The 12,500-nt window shown below is 46.6% G+C and overlaps 1 protein-coding gene across 1 annotated transcript in view; it reads left to right on the plus strand.

The window, feature by feature from the left end:
• The window catches only part of LOC121683409 (neurobeachin-like), a 284,145-nt gene that overhangs the window by 103,354 nt on the left and 168,291 nt on the right, over positions 1-12,500 (plus strand). Inside the window, exons 14-19 of the mRNA XM_042063032.1 lie at positions 4,740-4,819; positions 6,859-6,921; positions 7,258-7,355; positions 7,860-7,952; positions 10,460-10,568; positions 10,766-10,847. Coding sequence (XP_041918966.1) covers positions 4,740-4,819; positions 6,859-6,921; positions 7,258-7,355; positions 7,860-7,952; positions 10,460-10,568; positions 10,766-10,847 — 525 coding nt within the window. The remainder of the gene's footprint in view (positions 1-4,739; positions 4,820-6,858; positions 6,922-7,257; positions 7,356-7,859; positions 7,953-10,459; positions 10,569-10,765; positions 10,848-12,500) is intronic.

Below are 12,500 nucleotides of genomic sequence, written 5' to 3' on the forward strand. Positions count from 1 at the left end.
CCCTGTGTGTGTGCTCAGTGATGTCTGTGATGCCTGATAAAATTGGGGAGACATCAATCAGCAGATAAGAGAGAGACAAATGTCCGATCCTCTTTCTTTGGCAAATCATTATTTAAGCAAGCGAGCCTCTCAAGCATTGTGATTTAGCCTTAATTTGTCTGGCAATGCATCTTTTCTTCCTCCCCCTCCTCCTCCTCCTCCTCCTGAGGGATGGATGGAAGAAACAAAGACTCTGGGAGAGAGAGAGGAAGAGAATGAAGTGTTCAATTAAGGGAGCGAGATAGAGCCGTGGCTGGTGCGGAGGCTCCAGGTAGCCACTCTGTCTTCTGGAGAGCGCACGGCGCGTGGTCCTCCTGGTGGGGCGTCCACGAATGGGAAGCACTTACAGATTAAAGTCATGCATCATTCACCGGGCTCACGCCTGCAGACATGCGCGCGCATGCTCAGACACACACATTGCGTAGACACACACACACACAAACGCAGAAACACAAAGACACAGGCTCACACCTGCAGACATGCGCGCGCATGCTCAGACACACACATTGCGTAGACACACACACACACACAAACGCAGAAACACAAAGACACAGGCTCACACCTGCAGACATGCACGCGCATGCTCAGACACACACATTGCGTAGACACACACACACACACAAACGCAGAAACACAAAGACACAGGCTCACACACACACACACACGCTGAAACACAAAGACACAGGCTCACACACACAAAACATTCACGCTTGAAAAAAAGAGGCAGCTGCACACACCAACAGGAGCAAAACAAATGCACTCACACATATCATGGATCATGGATTACTTGTTACCACCCACATGCACATAGCCTACACACATACAAGCATGAGCAAAACACTACACATACACACACACACACACGTACACACGTACACACGCACACACGCACACACACACGCATGCACATGCATAAATATTAATTTAGCCCTTATGTGCTATTTTTAATACACAGGCCACCATTCTAAACAGTGGCAGCTATGAATCTGTTAGTGAATACCTTTTTACCCTACCCACAATTACTGTCATTTATGGCCAGCGGGAGCTGACTCTGCCCCTCACCGACTCTTGGTCAATTGTGGGAGCCATTGTTGATTTTTATGGGAAGGCCTGCATTTGTGGTATAATGAAATACGCTCCCTCTCACTCTCTCTCTCTCTCTCTGTCTCTCTGTCTCGCTCTGAGCTGAGGGCCCGAATTGAATTACCAACTGCAGTGCCAACGGCCATGTTGACAGCATCCCTGATTACCACGTGTTTGAAGCCCGGATCCGATTCATATTTATGGCGCCGCGAAGCCGTCATTTTTCTAATTCCGTGTCGCTACAACCTGCGCGGGGCCGGAACAGATCAATTTGGATAAGAGCTCTGGCAAACATTGGTGCAGGGGAGCGGCTGGCCGTCCGCCGCTGGGGCTACGGTGCCGATAAGAGCCCCTTATTGATTAGCTGTTTGAGTTGTTGCCCAAACTCATTACTTTTTTTAAACAGCGAGTTTAGCTGTAGGAATTGTAAGTGTGCCTCATGCCGCATGCGCCTGGGCACCCCCCTCTGAGGCTTGCCTGTACAGGAAGATGAGATATCATCACAGATAGAGAGAGTTTTTTTCCCCTATTCTTTTAGTTTTTAATTTTCTCATAGATGCTGAAGTGACATAGGTAAAATTAAATTACCTGTAGTTTATTGGAAAAATATATTATTTTTTGTTGGCTTGGGGTACATAAAGAGGCGGGAATTGTGGAGCCTGGGATTTTGTGTGTGTGTGTGTCTGTGTGTGTGTGTGTGTGTGTGTGTGTGTGTGATTGCAATGAGCTCAAAGCAAACAGAGTAGGCATGGTGTTTGATTTCTCCGTGGCTCTATCTTGGCTCTCTCAATTATCAATGTGTCCTTCTGGGAGTGCAAGGCCAAAAAAGCTCACCCAGTTGTCTGCCTTGTTGCAGAGACAATTGCAGTCCAGCACCTGGAGTCAGCTGGGGTGGCAGTTAATAAAGCTTGGCCTTTGTAAATGTAAATGGCTTTGGTTATGGACTCCAAGTTAGATGAATCCATTTTCTCTCTTTTTTTCTGATCTCAGTGACAGTGGGCTCTCTATTCTACCTTAAAATGGCACTGTCGACTGAGTAAAACGTCCTAGCATTTTAGAATACCTAGAACCTATTTCAATAATCACATTTTGTGCAGGAGAGCTATTTAATACAATGACGATAACTTGGTTTTGGAGAGAGTTATGAGTACAATACATCACCACCACCAACACAGGCCTCACAATAACATGCCATTTCACCCCGTAGGTGCACCGTACATGGTAACACTGATGTTGTTATTAGATCGGACAGTTATGGACCCTAATTCATTGTTTTTGGGCTTTATTCAAATGGCGCATTTATACTCTGGACTGGCTTTTGTCCTGTGGCAGTGTGGGCATTCAGAATTTGGGAATATTAGCACTAATGAGAATGCTGTGGTCTAACTCTCTGGATGAGACGCATATATATTCAGCCCGCGTGCTTGCTGCTTGCCAAATTAATATCTATTGTGTCGCTGGCTGTGCTTCTGTCTCTCTCTCTCGCTCCGTCGCTGTCTCTGTCGGGAAAGTTCACGGTGTTAATATCTCACACTCGCTCGTTTCGGTTTCTCCAAGGCACTTTGGCAGCATGCAAGACTCATCTTTCGAACAGTGGCCGTTAATGAAGGCGCCTGTCACTAACAGACACGTTCTCCCCTCCGCACGGGCAGACAAGGAGGCTCGGATAATGGAGAGGTGAGTAATTATAAGCCGTGGAATGAAAACGAAAAGCACAGACATTGATGGCGGATCGGTGTCCTTTTGAGCAAGGTGACGAGAGCAGCCGACCTGCAGTGGGCTCAGGTTATCTTTAATCACCGGGCCCATTCTGTGCTATTTTGGGCTAGGCAGCCTGCATGTAGCACCTGTCGCTGTGGAGCACAGGGGAGTGTGGAACTGGTCCAGACGGCGTGCTATGGCAACAGCCCATTGGCAGAGTAAACAGTGTCAGAGGGTAGGGACACGTGATGACATTAACCCACAGAAGAGAGGTGTGGACAAGACCTCTTTAGAGTTTACATGGCTAGTTCCTTTAAGAAGAATCTGAGGAATATACCTGTTGACAATATCTTGACAGTCTGTTCATGGATAGTATGTTATAGTATAGTCATGGATAGCACATTATGTGTGTGTGTGTGTCAGTGTGTGTCCATGCATGTGTGTTTGTGTGTATCCATTGCAGAAGCAAAGAATTAGGAGATAATTTTATCGAGGGTGCGGATGCGATATTTAATGAAGCCATGGCAACAATTCACTTCAATATTCACTCCCAAAAGCCTTTGTTGTGGGCTGCAGATTCACACACCCAACCTGGCCCCTCTCTCAGCTCTATCCTGCCTGTTAAAACGAAGCACCAAAGAGCAGGAATGAGACCGAGGCAGACAAGACAGGAGAGAGAGACACGTCGTGTTCCTGACCTGATCCTGCGGGCCACGCTATCACTCACTGTCAGGGATTAAACAAGTAGCCAGGTACGCTATCGATCCCTCCCTGTGGCTGTCGCCCCAACGTTGGCCCAGCAAGACTCAATCTCACAAGCTACGTTTGTTATAGAGGGGAAGATTAAAACACACACACACACACACACACAGAGGGGAAGATTAAAACACACACACACACACACATACACAGACACACACTCACAGACAGACACACACAGAGAAACACACACAGATACACTTTTTGTTGGGGAGGGGAAGATTGAACACACATACACACACACACACACACACACACACTCACACACACACACACACACACACACACACACACACACATGTGCAGCAGAAGAAAGCGAGATGCCGTTAATGCTTTCAGACAGCCTCGAAATGATGGCCCCCAGAGGGATGGACACAGAGGCAAGGCCTGTGCCAATATCACATGCAATCAATAGCCAAGTCAGAAGCCTCAGAACATCAGCGAGCCTCACAGACAGACCTCATGCAGAGTCCATGCAGCCCTCATTAGATGGACTTGTGGACACATCGTCCGCATGTAGCCACTTTTGAGGTTTGTGTATGGACACAGTGAATTGATGGAAAAGTCTTTGTAAGCCTATATATTGTAACTAGAAACCAGGGTGTATTGTAAGAGATTAAAAGTGACTACACATGCGTACAGTAGCAGTACATGCTCTTCTGACAAATATTTCTATGTCAGTGTGCATTCATAATAAATCAAAAGCAAGTACTGTTGGAAAAAAGACTATACAGTATGTCTTGTACATATAATGATGTGAATTTGACCTAGTTTTATGACAGATGTTGTGTAGCATATAGAAATAATTCTCTGCAGTTTCAAATGGACTTAATGAGATCTTGGCCTGACATCCTGACTAGTGGTTTGGCTGTTTTGGTGTGGGGTCTTCATTTTGGATCATGCATAGCCTTTGGGCTGAATTGGTGCAGAGCCCTTTTTCTGGCTGGCCTGTTCACAGTCATATTTTTAAACGGTGAGGCTCAGCTCTGCTGGACCAATCTGGGTCAGTTTGCCCTCATACGCTGCTGGTGTGGTGGTAGATTGTGCTTACAGGGCTAATTAGCCAGACATGAGGAAAACGGGCCAACACGCTAACCAGACACTTTGGGTTATTCAAGCTGCCAAAAGCTAACCAGCATCCCTTTTTGCATTCACAGATGGACCTCGGCCCTCGCAAAAGGAGATCATATCTCTGCGTGCGTTTATGCTGTTGTTCCTCAAGCAGCTTATCCTGAAGGTGAGTCTCTCTCTCGCTCTCTCTCTCTCTCTTTCTCTCTCTTTCTCTCTCTCTCTCTCTCTCACTCACTCACTCACTCACTCACACACACACACACACACACACACACACACACACACACACACACACACACACCATCACATCCACAGGGTCCCATCATACAGCTGTGCACAATCCGTGATCAGAGGGTGCTGTGGAGATGTGGCTAATGTGTCCCAAGCTTTAAAGACTTTTGAACAACTTTTTTTCTACTTTATCACAGATTATGCATCATGGCCTTTAATGCAGCCTTTCCTCTGTGACAGAGTTTACCGTCAAGAGAATGATTACCATCTTCTTATGTCATCATAGATCTGTCAGACTAAGCACAGTTTACTTCACTTTCACATCTTAGTCTAACCTGTTAGCAAATTTGAATTTACTCTGAATCTTGGTTGACCCAGGTCAGCCAAAAGCTTGAACAGATGTGCAGACTCAGGAGTCAGTCACAAACTGTTTTTAAAGCTCCCCCGTGTCTTTACGAAAATATATGTCCCTTCGTGAATTTAAAGTGTACTTACTCAGAAACAAGTAATATGTTGTATTTCCTCTTATCGATTTCTAAATTTGTTTCTATCAGAAAAATCATATTGCATGACCTCTCAGCGTGCTCATGTAAAGAATGCATCATTTCAGCATGTGTGGTGGTCTTGAGAGACATGCTTTCTGTCCCCTCCTTCTCCATCATGCTGAGTGGGAAGCGTGGCTTAACCTGAAGAGCCATTATTATTATCAGAGAAGGCTGGCGTTTCAGATGAAAGTCATGCTGAAGGCACGGCTCAGGACTCTCCCTTATGCAGACCATTATAAAGAGTGAGAGACGTCGGCAGGACATAAAGGACAGAACAAAAACACTTGCCAATCCCGTAATGGCAGAGTGACATGGCCGCTCACTTCGCCAGTGGAGGATCACATGGGCTTAAAGCAGAGCAGCGGGTAGAGCTCCTCTAATGCCATGGACAGTCCAGCTCGCCTCCTCACATAATTACCCTGTAGCCCATGAGACCGCTCTCCAGGAGACTTTCCCTGCCCTGCTCTGTCCAACACCCTCTGTTAAGTAACTGTGCATACACACATACAGACACACACACACACACACACACACACACACACACACACACACACACACACACACACACACACACACACACACACACACACACACACACACACACGCACACACACACGCACACAGACACACACACAGAGTCCCAATGACCTTCCAATACCCCTGCACCTGGATATCAGGGCAACATCGGGGCCAGATTTGGGGGCTGTGTCTGTATCCCACCGTCGGCTCCTCCACTGAGCTTGGCTCCGCCCACCGTGGGGGCCACACACTAACAGCAATTACCTCTCAATCTGTTCCCCTTCCCGCCCAGTAATGGGAAAATCTGCGCTCTCATCGAGGCGAAAAAAAAGTGTTTTCGCCACACGAAGGGTCCTCGGCGGGCCAATTTTTGATTACAGGCTGTGTCGTGTCAGACCGAGAGCCAGACATGGAATGTTCGCTGTGTTCCTGTGGCGAAAATCTGCCATGAACATCGGCAGTCAAAAAATGGAAAATAGGAAAGCAAGAGATAAAGAAAGAGCGGGAAAGGAGTGGTGTTTGTTGTATTCTGGAGCTAGACATATTTTTGGTCCCCAAGATATTACTCTGTAGCAGGAGAATTCTATCTGTAAACTTTCACAGATTGTGTACTGGCTGCAGGCAGCAATGTACATGCCACTGTTGTGTCGGCACATTTTGTAGCATTTGATCTCTCTCTCCCTCTGTCTCTCTCACTCTCTCACTCTATTCCCCCTTCTTCCTCTTATGTCTCTTTCCACTCTCTCTCCTCTCTCTCTCTCTTTCATTTTCCTCCTATCTCTCTACATCCTTCACCCCCTCTCTCTCTATCTCTCCTCACTTCTCTGTCCTGTGCTTCTCTCTATTGCTCTCTCTCTCTCTCTCTCTCTCCTCCTCACTTGATCTCTCTCTCCTGGCCTGTCTTTTGAAGGACCGTGGGGTGAAGGAAGATGAACTGCAGAGCATCCTGAACTATCTGCTCACCATGAACGAGGTCAGTGGGCTCAGCAGCCTCCATTATGCCTCCGCTGTTGCCATGTCCTCCGGTGCACCAGCAGTCACAGGGGGAAAGTGTCTGATCGTGCCCTGGTCAAAATACTTAAGAGATTTCCATTCTGTGTGTGTGTACGTGTGTGTGTGCGCAGTCTACAAATGTTTTGTTTATATGTGTTGAAAGGGTGTGTGTGTGTGTGTGTGTGTGACTTGCATATGGGTATCAGCAGTGCTATCAATAGAATACCCAGGAGGCAGCCTGACCCCCTCACATGTACTATAATCGTAATAAACGTCCCCCCCCACCCCCGGTTCTCCTCCATGTTCCCCGCCATAGGACGAGAACATCCACGATGTGCTGCAGCTCCTCGTGGCTCTCATGTCCGAGCACCCGGCCTCTATGATCCCAGCCTTCGACCAGAGGAACGGCATACGGTGAGCCCCAGGGAACACCCAGTGCACTTTAGCAAAACATAAACACTCATAAAAACCGTGGTACAGTGAGGAGTCATGTATGTACAGTATGTGCGGCAAGTGAGCCGCATTAATAATTTAGCTAAATCTGTATGAGTGTTAGTCTGTATGTTGCTGGAGACAATTTGCACATCTGTCAAGGGTAGCTGGCGAATGCGGAATCACACGCGGGAGTGAGTTTCCCGTGCGCAATGAAATATAAATGGTGCTCTGGCGAGTCATTCTCCCAGCCTGGTGGGAGGAAGTCCGTTCAGAGGAAGCGTACAGCAAACCCCCCATCCCCCCACCCTTTGATGAGGAAACTAATTTCATGGCAGAGCTAGGGGCTTACAACGAAGAGGAAACATCCTGTTCATTTTCTCAACAGGCGCAGCACAGCTCGTGATGCAGCCCGTCACAGCGAGTGCGAAAGCTGCTAGCCGAACGTCGGTATGGCTTTTAACGATTTCGTTATCCCTTTCGCAGGGTCATCTACAAGCTGCTGGCCTCCAAGAGCGAAGGCATCCGGGTGCAGGCCCTCAAGGTCCTCGGCTACTTCCTCAAACACCTGGGCCACAAGTGAGTATGGACTCCCCCCACCCCCCCCACCCCCAAAGCCACACCAGTCTCTGCACACGGTACACACAAACTATCTTGTCTCCCACACTTGCGCGTTTATTAAATATGCATGGCCCGCGCGCGTCGGTGGAGTTGATGATTCCGACCGCCGCATGCTATAAAGAGCCTCATATGTCAGTCATTTTGAAAGGATCAGAGGAGACAGCTTCTCTCGCACTCTTAGGCGGTGTTATGGAGTTGATTATGCATGGGGGTGGAGGGCTGGGGGGGGGGCTCTACAGTACGACTCGGGTGCAGTTCTTTCACTCACACACACACACACACACACACACACACACACATACCACTGCACTTCGTCTCCCTCCCGCATAGGGGTGATTAGGTCTGGCACGTGTTCATGGTTCTTGCAATTGATTCACATTGTCAGTGCATATCTCACTAGAGTGCAGCAGGAGGCTTAGAGGGAAGCTCGCTGTAGCAGGGCAGGCTTGAAGGCTGTGTGCTGTTCTCTCATACGCTATAGCAGGGCAGGCTTGGAGGCTGTGTGCTGTTCTCTCATACGCTATAGCAGGGCAGGCTTGGAGGCTGTGTGCTGTTCTCTCATCCAGGGCTCTTGCAGTGTTTCGCTCGTAGCCTGTGACCGCCACGGGTCTTGCTCTGCTAGCAGAAGATAAAATGGAGACGTAAATAAGAAATGAGTTGAGGGTCTGTGCATGCTGGCCAGAGCAAGAAGGCCAACGACAGCAGAGTATAGGGAGGGAGAGTGGAACAAGAGAGATGGATAAGAGGAAGATTAATTGAGTACAGTTAGATTTGTGTTTTAGCACAGATTGGCAAAATTGCACTAATGGCATAATAAGAAGAAAGAGAGTGTTTTTTTAATTAAAAGTAAATAAATTATGATCAGTACTACAAATTACAATTCACATGAAAATGGACCAATACACATGCCCACATCAATACACTCATTCACACACAGAAATGAAAAAGTAGAAACAATTAACAGAACATTACCGGTAATGCCTCTCTGCCTCACTGTCTCTCAGGCAACAGCAAACCCTCTCTTGTTCTCTCGCTCTTTCTCTCTCTCTCCCTCTCTTGTGTTCTCTCTGTTTTTCCTCCCCACTAACAAATGTGTTGATGGGAGCCCCTATTTTTCTCTCTCTTTCTTTCTCTCTCTCTATCTCTCTCTCTTTTCAGAGTTTTTTTTTTCCCGTTGAGCCTCCTCCTTGCCCCAGCATGTCACAAACATAAAAGCTTCATCCTACCCGTTTGACTGACCACGAGGAACCAAACTCAACAACTCCGTCTTAGTCCTGTCAGTGAATCTGCCTCAATTAACTCTTAACAATCAGATTTAGGGAAAAAAAGCTCTGTGACAAACAGTATTTTTTAAAGAAAGAAACAACATACAATTTAACTAATTAGGAGACTTTTGGCTGTTGCTTTTCTGTCATGGCTTGCGATGATGGAGATCTAATTTGTATTGTGTTTTGATGTCATGTGTGCAAGAGCCTGTTGAAAATGATCAGAAAGTGTCAAGGGTGTGTTTAAGTAGATTCTAGACGTCCCTGTCCAGATGAGTGTTGGAGAATAGTACCTTCTTGTCCCGGTATACAGCTCGGTTCCCTTTATTCAGATCAGAGTTGTTTGCCCAGTAGCCAGTCTTTTAAACAGACAACAGTGGGAATGTTGCTTTGGAGATGTCAAGAGATATACATGAGATTGACAGGAGCACAGCTCCCTCCTCTCTCTTTGACTTTGTCTCTTTCTCCTCCCCCTGAAAACATGGTCTTTTCTCTCCGCCATTCCGCCATGGGAGATTGACACACAAAAGCGTCTGCACGTGCACTTGTTGCACTCCTCATCCACTCTGCCGCAAAGCTGTCATTTTGGCCAGTGTGCGAGAGTGGCAGGAAGAGGGAGAGGAGGGGAGAGGAGGGGGGAGGAGAGAGGAGAGGAGAGAGGAGAGGAGAGGAGAGTAGGGGAGGGGAGGGGAGAGGAGGGGGGAGGAGAGAGGGGAGGGGAGAGGAGAGGAGGGGAGGGGAGGGGAGAGGAGGGGAGAGAATGAGTCACCCGTTTGCCATTTTTCGCCTCTTTATCTTCATCTGTCGTTTTCCACATTTATGCATTTTGAGTGGATAAAAAATATCCTCTCCCAGAGCTACTCTTCACCAAACAATTTGCCAACCTCAGACAAAAGGAGTATCTCTCTCTTTCTCTCTCTCTCTCTCTCCCTCCCTCTCTCTCTCTGCTTGTCAGAGATGTGCAGAGGTGTGTATAGAGGAGTTAGAGTTCAGGTTTGGTGTTGTGACAGGGACCCAGAACGCTGTGTGTGTGAGCACAACACTGGCGCTTTGTCACAGTGAAAGAAGCATCGCTGGCGTGCTGACAGTGTTTCTGGATCTGCGTCTCGTTACTGTTAGTGGGGAATCGCGATGATGTAGCCTGACAGTTTTACTGTGTGTGTGTGTGTGTGTGTGTGTTTGTGTTTGTGTGTTCTACAGGAGGAAGGTGGAGATCATGCACACACACAGCCTCTTCACGTTGCTCGGGGAAAGGCTCATGTTGCACACCAACACCATCACTGTGACAATCTATAACACCCTCTACGAGGTAAAGTTTATCTCTCTCTCTTTCTCTCTCTCTCTTTCTTGTACACACACACACACACACACACACACACACACACACACACACACACACACACACACACAGATTTCACATGACAATACAATTGACACTGTTACTTTCCTAACTTGTGTACTTTAGTTATGTGATAATGGATTATTCATCGCTATTTCCACCAACAGATTCTGACAGAACAGGTGTGCACACAGGTCGTGCACAAACCGCACCCTGACCCTGACTCCACAGTGAAGATCCAGAACCCAAGTATGTTCAACAGCCTTGGACGACACTCATAAATGTTATACTGTAGTTCTTTCCGGTGCTCACTGAATGGATAACTGCACTTTCTAATAAAAAGGCTTTAAAACTTTTGTGAGAAACACTAAAAGGTTTAATCTCCAAGAATAATTTCACATTTACTTACTTGTATCAGTGGATTTGCCAGGCGACTAGCCTAGAAACCTAGACGCGCCCCAAGCGGCAGCGAATTACATTTGCTGCCAGAGCTAGTCTAGCAACTCTCCGTTGGCTTGTGAGCTCCAGAAATCGAAACTTAATCAGGCCAATGAAATCGTGTATAGAGTCGTTAGGTGGGCTTAACATAATGATTGATGGCAGAGTTGCAACGGTTTGGCTTGAATTCCCTGCTACTTGAAAACAAATAAGATGGATGTTGCTGCTGGCGAACAGTGTGACACAAGTTAAGCTTTTATTAAGTTGGCAAACGTTTGAACTAGCCAACTAGCTCCGCTGGTGGGAAACGCATGGGACTCATAGCGCTGCCGCTGTCCTATTGCGTGCAGAGGGAATTTGAAAGACAACTGATTATCCCGCCCCTCGGACTGAGCACTGCGAACGGTGAGTGTCCAGACCCTACATTTTAATGTGGGTCTGGCTCCTCAGGCTACCAGGCGACTGTTGAATCCATGCTTTTTTGTTCAATAAATGCTGAAATGAGCGAAGTGCAATGGCTTGTAATGGTCTGTACAGTAATGGAGTGTCATTCTGAAATGGAAGTATATTGGACATCTACAGGGGCGCAGCTACCCATTTTTTGAGGGGTATGCAACAACAAATTGCCCCCCCCCCCCCTGCTGTTGCTCACAAAGGATAAGGCTGATAGCCTTTGTTTGCCACATTATCAGCACAATATTAAGCTATTAATATTAGGATTGTTAGGAAATGGAAACATGTGATGAGTTGTTGCTAGCGTGACATTTCTGTTTGCAGTTTGCCATTAAAAGTTCAGTATGAGCATGGCAGCCACCTAGCTATCTTAATGGAATAGGTTATGTTTCAATCGTCATATGCTTAGCAAACGCTAGTTAACATGAATATTTGCAAGCCTCCAAGCACAGACGTCACACTTTAAATCCTACCTGTTGCTTTTCACCATCCACTTATTTAACTACTGTCGCATCCCTTGACATCCCATTTCATTTTCCTCTTTCTTTTTCTATGTTTAGCCCCTGACAGCTTTTTTTTTGCTGTATCCATCTTTTTCCATAGACGAAAACTGCTCACTCAGCGCTCACGGCGCCCCCACCTTTTTTATGTCAACATTCTATGATGGAATCTTATGAGATAGGGCGCCTACTCTAGCCTGTTAGTCCCTAAAATGTTATCTAACATTGAGGAAATGCAGAAATGATTTAGAAACGTACAACAGTAGCTACATATATATATATATATACCAAATATATTATTATTATTTTATTTTTTTACCATCGCTTTGGTGCCCACCCACTTTTTGCGCCACTGGACATCTATTTACACAGATTACTTGGATTAGGTTTGTTTAGATTAACTCAAATCCAGCTCAATTGATCCATATAACACCACTTATAGTGCATGGTAAGAAGAAAGGGTAAACGTTTAATCCATAGACAAATTAAAATGACATCATATTATATATAA

This window comes from Alosa sapidissima, chromosome 15 (assembly GCF_018492685.1).
Source record: "Alosa sapidissima isolate fAloSap1 chromosome 15, fAloSap1.pri, whole genome shotgun sequence".
NCBI classification, from domain to species: domain Eukaryota; kingdom Metazoa; phylum Chordata; class Actinopteri; order Clupeiformes; family Clupeidae; genus Alosa; species Alosa sapidissima.